This window comes from Saccopteryx leptura, chromosome 1 (assembly GCF_036850995.1).
Source record: "Saccopteryx leptura isolate mSacLep1 chromosome 1, mSacLep1_pri_phased_curated, whole genome shotgun sequence".
In the NCBI taxonomy this organism is placed as follows: Eukaryota; Metazoa; Chordata; class Mammalia; order Chiroptera; family Emballonuridae; genus Saccopteryx; species Saccopteryx leptura.
Window position 1 is genome coordinate 104,073,406 of NC_089503.1, and position 18,997 is coordinate 104,092,402.

At 51.5% G+C, this 18,997-nt stretch overlaps 1 protein-coding gene across 8 annotated transcripts in view; it reads right to left on the minus strand.

Moving 5' to 3' along the window:
- Nucleotides 1-7,662: 7,662 nt before the first annotated feature.
- Nucleotides 7,663-18,997, minus strand: part of NCAM1 (neural cell adhesion molecule 1) — a 333,139-nt gene continuing 321,804 nt past the window's right edge. For 4 of the 8 annotated variants that reach the window (XM_066372980.1, XM_066372962.1, XM_066372953.1 and 1 more), the window contains 4 exons: nucleotides 15,511-15,718; nucleotides 13,666-13,782; nucleotides 11,800-12,615; nucleotides 7,663-10,366 (listed from right to left, as the gene is read on the minus strand). In XM_066372980.1, coding sequence (XP_066229077.1) covers nucleotides 10,246-10,366; nucleotides 11,800-12,615; nucleotides 13,666-13,782; nucleotides 15,511-15,718 — 1,262 coding nt within the window. In that variant the 3' untranslated portion in view covers nucleotides 7,663-10,245. The remainder of the gene's footprint in view (nucleotides 10,367-11,799; nucleotides 12,616-13,665; nucleotides 13,783-15,510; nucleotides 15,719-18,997) is intronic. The other 4 variants (XM_066372998.1, XM_066373012.1, XM_066372989.1 and 1 more) reach the window with 1 other exon arrangement.

An 18,997-nucleotide genomic window follows, 5' to 3' on the forward strand; every position in this document is an offset into this window, starting at 1 on the left:
AGTTTGGGGACCCCTGCCCTAGGCTCACCTAAGCTCCCAGGAGACTCAGTGTCTCACCGTTCCCCAAATCTCCTGCCTGAGACTTGCCCATAAGCTGGGGACCAGGACCCGCCTGCATATAGATGTTTTAGAAGAACTTTAGTGATGTGTCAAGGTTGCAGGTTGGGGGCAGGGAGGCTTTAGTGAGACTGGGGCATCTCAACCAGGAATTGGCAGAACTAGTAAGCGACCCTAGTGGACATTTGTATGTTCTGCTGTCCAGTGTTCATTGAATATTAAAGGGAGTTCCAGCTTCTGCATCCTGCCACCCCAAAGTGGAAGCCTGAGACCTCCCCTTTCCTCAGGCTTCTTTGTAGCTATGACCAGGCATAGATGAGACCCAAACCCCTCTGAGTAGGCAGAGATTCTGCCCAGAACCCATTTTTTTCTGGCAAAGATCGTGGCAGAGGCATTGGCTTTCTTTTGGAGGTAGGGTGGGGAGAGTATGTAGTAGCAGTTGGATGGTCAAGTGCCTGCCCTACACATAGCATTACTGGGGGCAAAGTGGGCAGTCGTGGCTTTCTCTTCAGGCCAGTTTTGCAGTACTGTTATGGGCATTGCTTATGGACACTTGGCCTTGAGTCTTGTTCTCCAGGCCTCTCAAGATTGTATGAACTACCCTAAATCCTGCTAGTAAAATCCTGTTTGAGTTTGACCGATTGATTTAAGAAATAAGAAAGAGAAGCATTGATTTGTTGTTATACTTATTTATGCATTCATCAGTTGATTCTAGTATGTGCCCAGACTGGGGATTGAATCTGTAACCTTGGCATATTGAAACTATGCTCTAAGTCTAAACAACTGAGCACCCCAGCCAGGGCCCTGATTTGCTTAATCAACCAGAATTAGCTTCAGGGGCTTGCTAAGAACCCTGACTAATGTAAGCACTAGTGCCTATTGATCACAGCTGTGTACAGGGCCTCTTTTAAGTTTCAAACCATCATATAAAGTAGGTATCCTCATTTTATAGATGAGATAAACATACTCAGAGAGGTTCAGTACTTTGCCCATGGTCACAGAGCTTGGAACATGCCAGTGTCCAATGCAAGATATGTAGCTCTCTCTCTCTGGGTTCTGTGATCTTTCCAATGTGCCAGGCTCCATGCTTTAGGACAGGTGTGTTACCTGTCATATTTGTCACTGTGCCTTCATGACCCAGCCTAGTGCCTGACACACAGTAGGTGCTCAATAAATATTTGACCGTAATCAATACTGAACAAGTGAGTAAATAAGAATACCACAATCTTTTTTTTTTTTTAATTTTTTTTTTTGTATTTTTCTGAAGCTGGAAACGGGGAGAGACAGTCAGACAGACTCCCGCATGCGCCCGACTGGGATCCACCCAGCACGCCCACCAGGGGGCGACGCTCTGCCCACCAGGGGGCAATGCTCTGCCCCTCCGGGGCATCGCTCTGTTGCGACCAGAGCCACTCTAGCGTCTGGGGCAGAGGCCAAGGAGCCATCCCCAGCGCCCGGGCCATCTTTGCTCCAATGGAGCCTCGGCTGTGGGAGGGGAAGAGAGAAACAGAGAGGAAGGAGAGGGGGAGGGGTGGAGAAGCAGATGGGCGCTTCTCCTGTGTGCCCTGGCCGGGAATCGAACCCGGGACTTCTGCACGCCAGGCCGACGCTCCACCACTGAGCCAACCGGCCAGGGCCAAGAATACCACAATCTTTTGTGCTTGGAGTATGGTTGTATTTGGAGCATGTACAGGGTGGGTCAAGTCCTGATCAAATGGCAGGAGACATCGTCCTTAGCAGGTTTCACCTCTGTTCTTAGCTCCTCCTCCTCCTCAGCATCTGGGTTGTACTGGCCACCCAGCTCCAGCCCCTCTGCTGCACCTGGAAGGTGAATCAAAGAGCAGCCATGATCACGTGGACAACGTGCTTCCTCTGCATGCAGTGCTCCAGCCTGCCGTGGGTGTGCAGAGCCGTGGCACCAAAGGTAGTTAGGTCTGAACGGGTCACCTGTGCTCTGACATGACAGCTCTGCTCCCTGAGCCGGAGGGGTGGCCGGCCAACTCTGCTGAGCTCGCCTGTCTTCTCGGGCTGCTCTGATACAGTCATGTCCCTCTGTGTGCAGAAGGCCAGTTTCTCCACAAGGTTGGACTATGAGAGCCCTTGGGAGCGTTACCTATTAAAGTCCACTTTCTTTTCTAAAGGTAACCCTGTTAATGTATGAAGGCAGCCATTGGAAGCCTCCTGGGTTTTACTCCAGTGCCCTCCCCCTGGGCCCCCCTCACAGGCTCCTCCACAGAGATGGCTTCTAGTTCCTTCACTGGCTGGTGCTGCTGCCCTGGACATGCCTTCTTGGTGTGACACAAGCCCACAGTGTGGTCTTCCCAGGGCAAGGCGGAGTGCTGGCTCACATGTTCCTTGCCGGAACAGTGTATGACTGGGTTCCAATTTGGGCTCTGCTTCTTATTGACTGTGACTCTGGGGATATTATGACACCTCCCTATGTCTCAGTTTCCTCACCTATAAAATGGGGTTAATAATAATACCCATCTCATAGAATTATTATAAGGACTAATAATAAATATTTAAGTGCTTAGAAGAGTATCTAACATAGTACCACAAGAATATTAAGCCCTGGAGCCAGAGAGGTTGGTTGGTTAGAGCATCATCCCGATATTCAGGGGTTGCCGGTTCGATCCCTGGTTAGGGCACATACAGAAACAGGTTGATGTTCCTCTCGCTCTCTCCCCCTTTCTCTCTCTAAAAAGAAATGAATAAATAATTTTAAAAAAGAATGTTAAGTAAAAATTTTAAAAAGCTATCAATGTCATCATCACAAATGTTTTTGAACATATAAGCTGCCTCACTTCTCATCCTGAGTTTATAGCCAATTAAAAACCCATACTCTTTTCTTCTTCTTCTCCTCCTCCTCCTCCTCTTTTTCTCCTTCTCCTCTTCCTCCTCCTCCTCCTCCTTCTTCTTTCTCTTCCTCTTCTTCTTCTCTCTCTTTCTCTCTCTCTCTCTCTTTCTCTTTAAAACATGCTGTTGTTAAGACCCATCACCATCAGCACACACTCCAGTTGTTGGATTTTCAGGGAGCATGCAGGAGTTTACATCTGTCCTGCTATAACATCATCTCAGCTGCTCCTGCCCTCAAACACTGAACTAATTTGGGTTGCTAAGTCTGCTCTCCAGTGTGTGGTGAAATGCGCTGAGCCTGGGGAAGCATCTTGCTCACATGCAGACACTGAGCTGTGTCTACAGAACTTCCTGCCTATCGCTGTGGTTCTGAGTAGCCTCTTGAAGGAGTGTTTCCCCCGCCCTTAGCTGGACGGGGCTGTGCCTGATGCCCACGATGGAGACTTTGAAGCGAGATGCTCCCCACCTACCCATCCCCCTGCCAGTGCTCTGCACGTGTGGTCTAGGGCAGTGGTCCCCAACCTTTTTTGGGCCACGGACCAGTTTAATGTCAGAAAATATTTTCATGGACCGGCCTTTAGGGTGGGACGGAAAAATATATCATGTGACCGAGACAAGCGGCAAGAGTGAGTTGACTTAGATGGATGTTACAGAGGGAATCTGATCATTTTAAAAAAATAAAACATCTTTCAGACTTAAATATAAATTTAAAAAATAATGTAAGTTATTTTTTCTTTCTCTGTGGACTGGTACCAAATGGCCCATGGACCGGTACCAGTCCGCGGCCAGGGGGTCTAGGGAGCACCTACAGTGGGATCTGCTGACCGAGGTCTGCAGCCTCAGTATCTGTGCGGCTGGTATCCAGGAACGTGCAGTTTGAACAAGTGCCTCAGGAGATGCAGGAGCCTGGTGCAGGGGACGATGAAGGAGCTTGGTCAGGAGTGGCTGAGGACAGGTGCTGTTGCTGACTTGCCATCTAGAGCCTCATGGCGCGGTGGTGGCTGCCTGTGAGACACACTCCCTTGTTTCAAAGGATCTACCATCTTTCCTCTTGGACAAAGAGTGTGGGAAGATTTGTGGGCTGGACCCCTGGGTTCCAGATTGTGGGTCCCTTGGAAAGATTCATCACCTGCTCTCTGGAGAGATCTTCGCAGCTTTGTTTCTCATGCTCGCTTCCCCATTTCCAATGGACTGTGATAGCCATCATGACAGGAAGCACTCTAGACAGACCGAGCCTGGGGGTTATCTTGCACTGAGCTGGGTTGACAGCCAAGTGCCTGGGCTCACCTGCTCAAGAAGGGGAAATAGCACAGGGCTGTCCCCTGGAGGGCCAAACCATGACACCTAGACCTGGGGACCAGCAGACCTGTCACAAATCACACTGCCCTGTTCTTCTGCCTCTTGTTTGCATTCATTAATCAATTGTCACCGTAGGTTGGTTATGGATACAAGACTTAAACAAAAATGAATCAAAGCATTCTGTGAGTTTCAATCGCATATATGAGATTTTAATATAGACTACTATATATTTGATTATTTATAAATTATATTCTTTATATCAATGACATTTACAATAAATACACATGCTCTCACACACATACACACCCCATACATATATATATTCCTTTTCTCTTCCCCCTTGGAGAGCCAGCTGTTGTACATCCACCAGACCACCACTGGGCTTTTCCCACATGGACCCCCACATCCATTATGACTTACCTTCTCACATCCTTCACTGTGGGCCCAGGTGATGGCACTTCAGCCACCTGCAGTAGTGCTGATTGCTGTTGGGGAAGAGGACCCTAGTAAGACACACTGGCTGTCAAAGATTGTCCTGGAAGTGACATGTAGTCTACTGCTCATACTTCACTGACCAAAGCATGTCACATAGCCATGCACACCCACCTGAAGTGATCAAAGAAGCACAACCCTATTATGTGCCTGGAAGGAGAAAGAGGAGACTTGAAATATTGGTGAACAAGCCTGGGGACCATCCCAACAGAGCGTTTCTGTGCCTATTGTCTGCTCTATCCCCACACTGGAATGGCTGTTCCTTGGGAGAGCTTGTCTGTTTGCTGCTGTATCCCGAGCCCTTTGAAGAGGCTTCACTGAGTGAATCCAAGAGGAGACCAGACCGAAGGAGGAAGGCTCTGAACGTGAGCCTTCAGGGAATGATGAAGAGGGTTGCCATTACATGATTTCTCCCAATCTCAATAAACAATGTGTTTTGATCACTTCCCCCACCCCTGACCCCTACCATGCAGTTGAAAATTTGTGGCACAGGAAATCACATCGATGCCTATGGCTCAGAGTCATCAGAAAAGGTCCTGGGGCCAGTGAAAAAACTAATCTTGACCCTGGCCAGTTAGGTCAGTAGTAGACTTGGTATGTGGATGTCCTGGGTTTGATTCCCAGGACACCCAGGAGAAGTGCCCATCTACTTCTCCACTCTTCCCCCTCTCGCTTCTCTCTCTCTCTCTCTCCCACTCCTGCAGTCATGGCTCAATTGGAGTGAGTTGGCCCCGGGCACTGAGGATGGCTCCATGACCTCCACCTCAGGCACTAAAAACAGCTTGGTTGCAAGCATGTCCCTAGAATGCAGACCATCGGTCCCAGACAGGGGTTGCTGGGTGGAGCCCTAGGAATGTCATTCACCTCTCCCTCTTCCTGGACATGTGGTCCAGTTTTTTTTCCAGGAACTCTTGATTCATAGTTTAATAGATGATTCTAACTCTACCCACTGCTTCTTCCCAAACACAGCTGGACAGAAGCATATCCAGGAGAATGCTGAGATAAGGCCAAGTTTTCTTCACTCTTGACTAGAGTCTTGAAAGTCTAGGGCTCAATTAAGGTTCCAAGTGCCAAGAGGTCACTGTTCAGACCCCTCACAGTGGGATGTGTGAAGGAGAGGCACCACACATTCTAGAATAAGCCTCGTGCATCAGCCTGAGCGTTGGCAGCTTACAGCACAGGTGCAGACAGCAATTCTAATTGGGTTGGATGCTGCCACACCCCCTGGATGCTAACTAAACTATCATTTGTTGAGAAGAAAGTACTACACTGGTTTTCATGTACTTTGCTTCATTTATCGACTGGTATCTCAACTCCATTAGCTTGATAGTTCCCATTTTTCAAAAGAGGAAACTGAGTCTTGGGGAAATTAAGTAGTTCTTTCAAGGTCAAGGAAGTGGCAGAAATGATAAGGGGCCCCAAAGGTAGAAATTTGGCTTTAGAAATAGCAGCTTTTAGTTGTAATGAATAGGAGCTGGTATATGAGTTAGGAAATAGTTAATCTGTTTGCTATTCTCTCTTAATGGCTCCCTGGCCTTTATTTTGAAATGAAGCAAAAGTTTACCTTTATAGGAATGTTGGGGAAAGCTTACATTGGGGAGGGACCTGACAATTAGGGGAATTTAAATTATACAATAGCTGTTTGTAAAAGCCTAGCCACAGGATTTACTGTGAAAAGTTAAGGCCTATAAATTAATCAGATACTCAGCTCACCAATCTTAAATCTTTACTTTGTATCCTAAAAAAAACAGGGAGTTTTTCAATTCCCAGAGGCAGAGGGTCCCAGATGCATCAGGTCCCAGCTATTCCTGGGAGCCCTTGCCTCTGGCTGCCTTGAAGATTTACCAAGGACACCAGATAGGACCCTGCTGATTAGGTCTGTGCTACATCAGAACTTGCAGAGGAGATGTTCCTGCAACTGAACCCCCACCTCATGCACATTGTTATACAATGAACTGCTCAGACGGTTTTTTTTCCCGTTATACCATCACCAACAGCCCCGGAACCCTATAAAAACCACCAGCACCAGGAGAGCGTGACAGCAGTTCTTTTGGACAGGAGTCCCCTGCCTACTCAGGTTCAGGTTGCCAGCTTCTCTGATTAAAGATACTCTTATAGCTACTTGGTAGCTGTCTCTCATGACATTGGTAAAGGATGACAGATAACACGAATCCTGCCTATTCCAGTAACAGAACCAAATTTGCATAATATCTTTTTGAATCTGTTATCTGGTCCTTCTAAACAAGGACTCCTCTATTGGCCTGAGAGAAAAATTAGAAACGCTCATTCAGGCAATACAAACTCAGGACACCGGGTTTAACTGACCTCGTTCCCAGGCCAAAACAAGTATGGCAGGCATGCCACATTTGATTCGCATGACAGACTCTCGCTGAATCGAAATAAATCCCAGCTAGAACATAATAGCTGTTTTTTTTCTTTTAATTTTTATTGAACACAAGTATTCTGACAGAATGCAAAGTCAAAATTCTCAGTTAGTACTCAGTATTTACACCAGTGAGAATGGAAACAAAGGCGATCTCGATGTTCCACTTGGTAAAAAGTTTTATAACAACAAGAGAGAAGGCCCCCGACATCGGGAATGCTGGGCAGGGATGTTAATGGAGGTCTGAAAACCACCATCCGGACAGACAGCCTAGAGTGAAAACCTGGGACTTGGAAGGCTCCATAAAAAAGTGTGAAAATAGAGTCCCCGCTGAAAAAGCTGCACTATGTACACAACGGCCCTTCGGGACTCAGAGACCCTGCGCGTGGCACCTGCGTGCCCCTCCAGCAGAACCTGACCACGCCGGCATGTATGTGAATACATATGTATGGCACATACACATATAGACACATAGAGACATTGGACACTGGCAGAATTGATCCCACCCCCTTCAAAAAATTTAAAAAGAAATTATAAACTTTTATTTCTTAACATAAAAGATAGAACATCTTGAAAATAAAGTGACTCCCTCTTTGATTTTAGAGAAAGCATTGCTCTGTTTTATTTTGCCTTTTTTTTTTTTTAAGGAAAGGAAAGGTCACGCATGCAGAGACAAATCTACGTGTAATGGGAGAGAGGCTGACCACAAGGTAGGCGGAGTCTTGGGTTCCAGCTAATGGCCGAGGCAGGATTCTGGGTGGAAGGGGGCCGGGTCATCTGAGGGTTGACTATACCTCTTTCTCTTCCTAATCATCAGAACAAAAATCAGCGTGTCTAACCACAACTGCTTGGAATGAAACACACAGTTTCCATGAGGTATAGCGTGGGGTTGGCCTGGGTGGTCAAAGCCATGAACATCACAAGATGAAGAGCTGATCCCACTGACGACCCTGGTGGCGGGAGAGCCTGCCACTCCCGGCTGGATCCTCCCATCTGACCCCTGGGAGCCCATTTTGCTGTGTGCTCTAAGAACTGTCTTCAAGGTCACTGTTCCTCAGGGCCTGTGCATTTCAACCATGGATTTGTGCAAGCCCCAGAATCAGAGGGGCCAGAGCGCAGTGGGCTGGAATCCTCCATTTCCATCCTCAAGAGATGAGAAAAATGCAAAATAACCCCACACTGAGCAAATGACAAGACTTATTTTTCACAGTTTGAAATGATAATCTAGCATGTTGCCACTGATCAGACGGCAGAAGTGTCAGAACACGAGGAGTGTGGCCACAGGAGGGACTCGGAGGTCTTGCCACCCCATCACCTCTGCTGTTTGTACCTGGGGAGGGAGCACGTGCTGAGGTCCTGGGGCGCCACTCAGCATTTTCTCCATCACCACGATCACATTACGCATTTTCCTTGTTTGAAGGCTTCAATTCCTCTGAAGAGTAATTTTTTTGTTTCCTGAATATTTTTCTTTGTCTGAACTATCTGCTATACCTTCCACAACCAAACTATGTTGAAGTTTTATTTCAATACTATGACAAAAAACACGTTTCACACTAAAATAGTCACGCATCCACAGTGCACAAGCTTGCAGTTCTAAAGTAGAATGAGAGGGGAAAAAAAAAGCAAAATTTCTATACAAAGGGCTGGCTTTTCCCTTCTCCCCCCTCCCATCCCCCTTAAAGTTTCCATATTTCCCCCTATTTTGTTTCCAATCCAGGAAAAGTTGTGTTATGATTCCAGACAGCAGGTTGGATATATATTTTTTTCTTTTCTTTGTTTCTACAAATGCTACTTAAGTGAACAGAAGGCTGATGTTACTTTTATTTCAGCAGATTTCCAAAAAAAGACACTAATTCCCTGAAGCACGCATGCTCTTCCACTCCAATCTTTCTAGATTCTGGGCTCGAAAGGAAATTGTATGTAGACATTTTATTTGGCTTTCTACAAAAAGAGGATGTTTGGGTTAGTAAAAAAAATAACAAACAAACGTGTGTTCACCCAGACCAGCCCCCAACTATACAATCTTCTCTGTGTCATTCCACAAAGTCTAAGGAATCCTTTGAAACAAAGGACAAGAGGCCTGGGAAGCAGAGCCTTTATCACAGATGCAGGCAGGTGAGGCTAATCAGAAAGTGGTCTAACCCCCAAGGAAACACAAAAGGGACCAAGAACCAAAAAAAGAAAAAAGAAAAAGAAAAAGCAAAACTATTTTGAACCATAGGGATTTTCACTTGAGCTGGATGCAGGCAAAAAAAAATTCAAACCAGCTAGAGGGAAGCACCACTGTAAACAATCCTATTGGGCCAAGTTGTCCTGCGCTAAGCAAGCCTGCAATGGTCCCACCCACCTCTAGGCAGTACCTGCAAATTCTACAAAGAAAAAAGAAAAAAACGGGCAGCTATTTTAACATGGACGTTGAAACACAATTGGAGTTAAACATTTGTCAACTTGTAAACACTGGAAAGCAAAGTTGGCAGAAAGGGGGGGGGAGAACAACAGCAACAAAAACAAGAGGGGGGGAGGCAAAAGAAGTCTGAATACTGCAAATTGAGATCTACCCCCTAGAAGCTGCAATTTGGCATTCTTCCTACAAAACAAGCGCTTATGTGGGAATTGAATTCAGCTAGAAAGGGTGACACACTTTGCATACTGAACAGATACAAAGTGAACAGAAGCTATAACTTATTATGAGGTTTTACAGAGTTCAAACTTGACTGAAAGTATAAAAATAAACTTGGACTTTGTTCATTCGATTCGTCTTCGTGCCTGGAAGTATCTCTCATGAAACTGGTCTGTGCCAATCGGGCAACACCAAGTGCAGAATTCCTAAACCTAGATTTTTTTTTTCTTTCTGAGCTTCCTAGATTCTTAATTTGGGGTTTGTTTCGTTTTTAAATGGTTTCAGGGAACTGAGTGTCCTAGTTTGGCTGTGGGTTTAACCTTTTTGTCTCATTTCTTACAAGTGAGTGCACAACAAAGGAACCCTTTCTATGAACCTACAAGGAGATCCCATGGTCATCTGTTTAGCTTTTTTTAAAGGCAAAAGACACTAGAGGATTGGTGTGTATGTGTGTGTGTTTGTGTGTGATATTGGAAATGCTCTGGTGAAGCTGTTGTGTCACTTTTTATTTCGACTTTTGCTCCTCTCTCATCACCCATCATGCTTTGCTCTCGTTCTCCTTTGTCTGTGTGGCATCGTTGGGGACCGTCTTGACTTCGGCTGGCGCTGGCTTCGTTTCTGTCTCCTGGCACTCCGACTTTGCTTCTACAGGGCCCTTCCTGCAGAGAATCGGGAAAACAGCACTGAGACCCTGGTCTGGAGTGACTCCCCCTTCAGCCAGCCCCTCAGGAAGGGCTCCGGTCAGAGCCGTGGCCTGCAACCTGGGCCGCCCATCAGGATCACCTGGGAGCTCCGACGCCACTGGAGCTGAGGCCATGCCCGAGAACTGGCCAAGGCATGGTGCCTTTTAAGGGCACTCAAGTGATTCTAACATATAGCCAGAATTGAGAGCCACTAAACCAGAGGGGTGAGACCTTGCCCACGGCAGCCCTGCCCTGATGCCAGGGGCTAGGTCTTTCCCTGGGGTGGTGGAAGGGGAGTGGAGGCAGCCCTTCCTTACCCTTGTGGGCAGCGGGAGTGGCTGCTCACCTTGCTGTACATGCAGTGTGCTGGGCGGGGCTCCCCAGTGCTGTTTCCAGCAGGCCCTTCTGCAAACCACTGTCCCTGCCTGTTCCCAACACCCTGTGCTCTGTACTTCTTGGTGACATCCCTGGGGCTTGCCTGAGCAGGGTGAGAAAATGCTCTTGTTTCCCAGACAGCTTTCCCTGGGGGTTGGGCGAGAAGCTAGAGCGGCTGCCAGGCTGCGGGGACGCTGAGTGGGGTCGAGCGGGCAGGGCTGTCGGAGCCCTCTACCTCCCTGGTCGGGATCCAGGGCTTCCAGGGAGGGTCCCCTGGTAGCTCCTGTTGGCCAGCATCACAGCTTCCCTGGCATCAGCCTCAGAGCTCAGATAAAAACCCAGGTCTGAGTGCACCCCAGGCAGCTGCAGAGCCCGAGTCTTGTCTAAGGCCACAAGAGGGCAGCTCAGACCAAGCCCCAGGTGGTGCCACTGCACCTTGGCATCACATTAAAAAAAAAACAACTTGTAAGCTCAAGGGCCTTCCCTTGAATTTGAAGACCCAACGGTCATTTGCACTTGGGAGCTCTGAGTGCTCCCCGGCACTCCAGGGCAGGAGAAGCACGAGTCGAGGGGCAAGTGGAGGCATTTGGGTGGGAGTGTGCAGGGCCCTTCGGGACCGCATCCTCTCCCCACACAGCCCCGCCTCTCTGCTTCCCGCACACCAGCGCTGTCTGTGGGGACATGCCTGTGGGCCCGGGGGTAGCCAACAAGGGCACCTCGGTCTCCTTAGCTTGCTTCCCAAATGACGGTCGTCAGGGGCCTGACTGCAAGGGCTCCCCAGGGACAACAGACGCCACTGCTAGGATGACAGGGACAGAACATGATCAACAGGCCCGACTCGTGAGCGGAGGCTGCCCGCTGGCCAACCGCGTGCCCACTCTCTCTGCCTCATCCCAGCCCTTGGGTTGGCAGCTGCCTCAGAGGAGCCCTGGATTAGGCTCAGGACACAGATCTAACAAGGAGGACACAGCACAGCACAAACGCACACCACTACGGGACACCACCCGACGACAGCGGACAAAGAGAGGCCGTACTCGGTCTTTGCTGGCGCAGGCGACACAGAGCTGTCTGCAGTGGAACGAGCAAGCTCAGGGGCTTGTCCACTGGCCCCAGCGGCGGGAGCAGGAGAGCCCAGGGCTGCAAAAACATCCTTTGCAAGGTCAATATCTGGGGTCTTGAAGTTCCCTTCGTCCATTTTAAAGTCCTCGCCCTGGGCAGGGTTGTTGGCACTGGCGGAGGCAGCCTCGCTCTTCGGGCTAGTGGGGACCGTGGCTGCCTCGCTCGGGCTCTTCACGGCGCCGGGCTGGGGAGGCTCGGGGTCCGGGCCTTTGGTGCTGGGAGCCTCCTGCTTGCCCTGGGGGGCTTCTGTGGTAGGGGCAGCTGCTGCTGCTAGGGGACTGGCTGCCCCGGCGGAGGTGGGGGCTGGAGCGGGGGCTGGCTTGCTCGCTGGAGGGGCCTTGGAGGCCTCCCCGGCGCTGGCGGGGGCACTTGGGCTGAGCACAGCCCCCTGGTTAGCCAGGACACTAGAAGACAAATTGCTGGCGGCAGGAGCTGAGGTCGGGGTGTCACTCAGGTCAACGAGGGGGGCCACCTTGGGAGCTGAAGCTGAAGGTGGGGAGGAGGCGGCAACACTAGGCCCCTTGGAAGGGGTGACCTGCCCAGCGGGTACAGAGTTTGAGTCAGGTGTGGACGTGGCTGGGGGGGCAATACTGGAGGTCAGGGTGGTGGTCTCACTGGTGGGGCTGTTCTGAGCAGTGGCAAAGGTTTCGGTGATAGTGTCAGAGTTAGCGGTGACGGTGGTGACAGAAGGCAGCATGTCCTCGACAGTGGCTGTGGTGTCAGCAGGCAGCCTGTGGGGAGGACAGGAAGTAGAAGAAAGTAGACAATGAAGCAGAGACGAGACAGAGAGAGCAGGGGAAGGGCTGAGGCCGACAGGGGCCGCGGGCAAGGCATGGGCATGCAGTCACGCACAGGTACGGACACAGGCCCACAGAGAAAGGAGGACGTGAGAGGCAGCACATGCCAGGCCGGCAGCAGAGGAGACAGGAGACGACAGAGAACGCGGCAGTTAGTCTACAGGGACCTGACAGGCCCTTCCTCCCTGCTGACTCCCTCCACCTCCCTGCACCTGGGGCCTCCGCCTCCCTGTCAGGGCCTTTCTCGCCCCTGCCTGCATTTCCACTCAAGGAGGGGAAGGCTTCCGTCTGGGTGAACTGCCGCAGGCCGCCTGAGCCCCCAGGGACTTGGGCCCGGCAGCTCTGCTGGGGTCCACAAGCAGTGACAGGAAAAGTCAGGAAAAAGGCAGATGACAGTGAGTGTTCCAAACGGCCCCTACAAGCCACAGGTTCTCCAGCCACAGGTTCTGTGCTTCCACTAACCTCCATTCCCTGCAAACCCACAACACCCCCAAGAGCCTGGCAGGCATGGCCACCACAGCCTGACACTGTTTCCCACTGCAGGCCCCTGAGGCCTCTGAGGACAGGAGGGCCAGAGAGCTCGTCCAGATCCCCAGGTACGCTCCTCCTTTAAGAAGAATGCAGAAAATCCTAGAATTCCTGGAAACGCTAAACAGAAGTGGCTCAGCTTCTCAAAGCTCAGCCTCCCTCGGTGAAGTTTCATACCCTTCAGCCATTTCCAGGGTGTGTGTATGACCTGGGAACAGGGCCCAGGGTTGCCCCTCAAGCCAGACGCCCTTTAAGGGCACCCGCAGCCTCTGTGATAGAACCAAGAATGCCTTCTCTCTAGGGAGAGAGTGGGGCCCGGCACTTCTTAGCCAAGGATTCCAGAGCTCTGGCCTGCAGTGCCGGAGGGAGAGGGATGAGTGAGCAGCACGGGAGGTGTGGGCAGCTGGGCAGGAGGGTGTGGGCTCTGCTGTGGAGGCGCCAGCCCCCGCCACGTACTCAGGTTCTGTCAACGGGGTGGTCTCGTTGGGCTCTGTGTGCTTCCCTCCGTCGTGGTTCGGGGTCCGCTCCTCCTCGGTCCGCACTTCCACGATGGGCTCCTTGGACTCATCTTTCCTGCAAAGGTAGTTTGGCTGCTTCAGTCCCGGGGAGCGGGGGGAGGGGAGGACTACTGGGGCAGCTAGCTACAGCTCAGGCACCGGCCCGGGCTCAGTGTAGGCAGGGAGGCCTCTTGAGCCAGAACTCGAGTCCCCACTGTGCCCTCTGTGTGACCTGGAGCAGCTGATTTGTTGCCCTTGTCTCCATTTTGTCACCTGTAAAACGGGACACATGTCAGTATACCTCACCCAGCTGTTGTGAGTACTGAACGAGGTAATAAACATGAAGTGCTTAGCACAGTGCCTGGCACAGATAAATGCTAAAAAATGTGTACTTACACACATTTAAGTACGTGCAAGTCAGCCCTGGCTGATTGGCTCAGTGGATAGAGCTTCAGCCTGGCATGTGGATGTCCCAGGTTCAATTCCTGGTCAGGGCACACAGGACAAGTGCCCATCTGCTTTTCTACTTCCCTCCCCCTTCTCTCTTTTTCTTCCTTTCCCATAGCCATGGCTCGATTGCTTTGAGCACACTGGCCCCAGGCGCTAAGGATGGCTACAAGGAGCCTTCCCTTTAGGTGCTAAAAATAGCTCAATTGTGAGCATGGCCCGAGATGGGCAGAGCATTGGCCCCGGACAGGGTTGCCAGGTGAATCCTGGTCGGGGCACATGTGAGAGTCTGTCTCTCTATCTCCCCTATTTTCACTTGGAAAGAAGAAAAAAAAAGTATGTACAGGTCGCTGTGCCGATGTGTGCAGGTGTGTGCACATGCAGTGCCTGGCACCTGGTGGTGCTAAACAACTCATTTCTGTGCCCTGTTCTTTCATCCCTGGATCCAGCCCAGCCCAGTGACAGTCCACAGAGGCTCCTGCTCACTGTTTCTCCAGACTCTGGTGGGCACTGCCTCTGAAGTGTCAGCTCCAGGAGGGCAGGGATGTTTTCTGTGTTGTTCATGGCTGTCTCCTAGTGCTTGAGGACAGTGCCTTGCCCATAGTAGCTTTTCAATAAACATTTCTTGGGTGATTTATGAAGGAGTGAATGGATGACAGGAAGTCAAGTATGTCTCTCAGATACTGGCCCTTCCATCCCAGCCCTGTCCCTAGACTTAGCTCTGAGACATCCCTCATTTTGACCTAGGGAGGGATTTTCAAACTTCCATGAAATTCTTTTTTTTTTTTGTATTTTTCTGAAGTTGGAAACGGGGAGGCAGTCAGACAGACTCTTGCATGCGCCCGATTGGGATCCACCCGGCATGCCCACCAGGGGGCGATGCTCTGCCCATTTGGGGCGTCGCTCTGTTGCAACCAGAGCCATTCTAGCGCCTGAGGCAGAGGCCAAGGAGCCATCCCCAGCGCCCGGGCCAACTTTGCTCCAATGGAGCCTTGGCTGCAGGAGGGGAAGAGAGAGACAGAGAGGAAGGAGAGGGGGAGGGGTGGAGAAGCAGATGGGCGCTTCTCCTGTGTGCCCTGGCCGGGAATCGAACCTGGGACTCCTACACTCCAGGCCGATGCTCTACCACTGAGCCAACCGGCCAGGGCCCATGAAATTCTAATATACCAGCTATATGCTTGAGCCCAAGAGTCTGCTTTTCAAACAGGGACCACTCCCCCCAAACCAAGCTTTGAGAAACATTCCTCTTACGCTCATTTCCCCTCAGAGGTTCTAAGTGGGGGAACTGAGGTAGCCTAGCTGCTGGGCCCCTGGGGGGGCAGGGCCAGGACCTCAGCAGTGGCAGGTCTGCACTCACGAGAAGGCGGCTTTGCCCTCCTCCATGTCCTTGCCCTTGGCTCCGGGCCCAGCCTTTCCGCATAAGTTGACAGCGATGCACATGAGCAGGCCGCACTTGTTCAGGAAGTAGCAGGTGATGTCGACAACCACCAGGAGCAGGATGAAGATGACAATGAGGATGCCCACGATGGCCCCGGTGCTCAGGCCCGCCGTGGGGCTGCCGTTGGCTTGAGTGAGAGGGAGAGAGAAGGGTGGCTGGTGGTTAACACACTGAGGCACAGACCACTGGACCTGCAGGGCAGGGGCAGGACCTACGGGTCAAAGCCATGGCACTTGTGTTCAGAGCGACACCTTTTAGAACAATACGGTCTCGCTCTGTCTTCCAGAGGAAGGTATGGCAACCTCACCTCACAGACCAGGGCACACAGGTCAGAATGAGAGTAGGAACTAGGAAGTGGGTCTCCCTCTTTGCTCCGAACCTCAGAGCTTCCCCCAAGTCTACCCTGAGCTGCTTCCCCATGAGACTTTGGAGTGAGCAGGTAGGCGGTACTCACTGGTTTAGGCTTGGATGTGGGTCCTGGGAGCAGTCAGGGACAGGGTCCCAGAAGGGGCGGCGGTGGGTTCCCTGGGCTTCCTTTGGGCTTGTGATGATATCAGACAAAACAAGGGGCCCAATGCCCTACCCCCTTCCTCTCCCTTCTTTAGGAATAGAACTCAGGACCCCAACGTTGGGCCACAGTGGCCCCTTGGCTTATCCTGGGGTACTGCCCTTGGAAAGACAGATGCAGCCATGCACTTTGGAGGCATGGGGGCCTCCCCAGCCTGCTGGGCCGGGTGAACGGTCTGGGAATACTCACCATCCGGGAGCTCAATGATGGATGTTTAGATCAGACTTCAGGAAAACCCGCAGACTCACCCAGTGATGCCCACCCGCCCGGAGAGGGTTGCTCACACTCAGGACCGATGCCCACTACAGATGGACACTCATTCTCACGTGTGAGTAGCTACAGCACCCCCCCCACCCCCACCCCGTCTGACTGGGCTCACTGTGAATGGCTCAACCTCTGCGTCTCACCCCCTTGTGTTCACCTACAAATTCTCCAGGGCCCTGGGCTACTGATGGTATCACAGAAGGACCCCAGGTTCAGCTTCCTAGGACCCCTCCCCTCACCCCAGTGACTGATGCCGTTTGCTTGAAGTGTCGTTGCTTGATGTCATTTGCTGACCATGAGGTGATTCCCACCAGTATCTGGGAGACAGACATACCGTGGAAAGAAGAACCCACGCAGAGCTCTTCTTCGAAGCCCACGGGGAAACCACAGCCTCACACCGAAATGGGGGTACTCCTACTTTGCTTTTTTTCCGGAAGAAGAGAGTTCTAGACCTGGCAGCTCACCCCCCCTCCCCCACAGGACCTTGTTTGCAGCTTCTGGTGTCCTCAGGACCCACTGGGATCACCCAGGTCTGCTGATTGGAGGCAGGAGCTGGGGCCACACGTGGGTCTCGCTATGCTCAGTGGCCTGCCAGCATGCGCCATACAGATAACGGAATGTGTTACTTAAGGCGACAGGTGTCAGAGATGAGCCACGTGTTCCTTTTTTTTGTCATGCCGAGTGTTCCCGGGCCAGGGACCCCTCTGTCTGCACTAGGGTGCCTGCTGAGGACGTGCAGCCAGCAGCCCCACTCCACAGTTCCTTATTTCAAATTTCAGGTCATGGTATAGGCTACCAGCCTAGCGTGGCAGAGATAAACACTCAATCCACCCAGGGGACAGCAGAGACTCAGCGGAAGGAGACCCCTGTCAAATATGTTTGGCCTCTTTGGGACCTTTTTCTGATTCCTGGCCTTTCCCCTGCAGGGCTGTCTGGTTGTTTCCTTCAAAACCTGCAGCGAAGAGCTCAGCCTGTGACCCAGGAAGGCTCTGAGGCTGGTCAGGGGCTCTGGGCTCTGAGGACCCAGCTCTGGCTACCCTGTCTCTGGGTTTCAGGGGCAAGAAACTGAAAGAGCAAGTCTTTCTCCAGCAGCTCACGAAAGCAGACCTACACCAGCCACTGTTTCCCCAGGACCTCACACACTCCACCCAAATAAGCAAAGAAACACTACCCTTCCAGGTCTGTAGCCCTTGACTAAGAAGGAAGTGTCAACCTTGGGCCTTCTCTCTGTCCCAATATTAGCTGGTGGCCATGGCAGTCTCTGACACAGTGCCTGGTGGGGAGCAGGTAAGCGCCCACTTCCTGAAGAGGGAGCCCAAAGTGCTTTCGTAGGTGTGCGGTGGGGACGGGTGGGGGAACACATACATTTTTGGATTCTATGGCACTAATTCTATACTCTGAGGCAGGGGTCCCCAAACTTTTTACACAGAGGGCCAGTTCACTGTCCCTCAGACTGTTGGAGGGCCACCACATACAGTGCTCCTCTCACTGACCACCAATGAAAGAGGTGCCCCTTCCAGAAGTGCAGCAGGGGGCCGGATAAATGGCCTCAGGGGGCCTCATGCGGCCCGTGGGCCGTAGTTTGGGGATGCCTGAGTCTGAGATTTATACATAAATATGGTTTTAGGGAGCGAACCATATCTCTCAAGGAGAGAAATGAACTACAGGAAAGCCGCTTCGTGTGTGAGCCAGCGAAGTCCTGCAGCTGCTCTCTGGGCCCCTCAGCTCCAGCTGGAGGCCAGTGCCTGCAGGAGGGCAGGAGGGCCAGGAGGGTGAGAGACTGACTGTGGCATCAAGTCAACAGTAGGGGGCGGTCTCCCCTTGTTTGATGTAAAATTCAAATTCTTCTTTCTGGCCCCAAGGCTCTGTACAGGCTGTGGACCCTCCCTGTCCTCCAACCGCTCTAATTCATGGCACTGACCCTGCCCCCATCTCTGTGCTCCAACTGACTGAGCCTGTGTTTCACCTGCTGAACATATCCAGCTGTTCCCGCTCAGGACCTGCTGGTCCCTAACCTGAAACACTCCACCCCTATCACCTGATGGGGGGTGGGGGGGGCGCTCTATGTGGTCCTGCAAACCTCAGCTCAAACATCACTCACCCCGTCTCTTATCTATTCAGACACTTCTATCTCAACTCTGCACATTACCTGTTTTAATTTCTTACAACTATTTGCCATTTTCTGTCCATTTACATGTGCTGTCCAGAACATCCGAACAGGTACCCTGTCTGTCGTACATCTTGCCAGCATTTAGGACAACACTTCATAGAAAATGTTCAAGGAACATGGGTGCATGAAAGGTGTTCTGATTCCTGGCCTTTCCCCTGCAGGGCTGTTTCCTTCCAAACCTGCACAAAGAGCTCCGCCTGTGACCCAGGAAGGCCCTGAGGCTGGTCAGGGGCTCTGGGCTCTGAGGACCCAGCTCTGGCTACCCTGTCTCTGGGTGTCAGCAGTGTCTAGCCTGGGGAGGAGAATGCTGTCTCCTAACAGTCACACGTGTGCTGTGTGAGAAGGAAGAGTGGATGGAAACTGAGGGCAGGAGGCAGATTTCAGCTCCACATGAGAAAGAACCA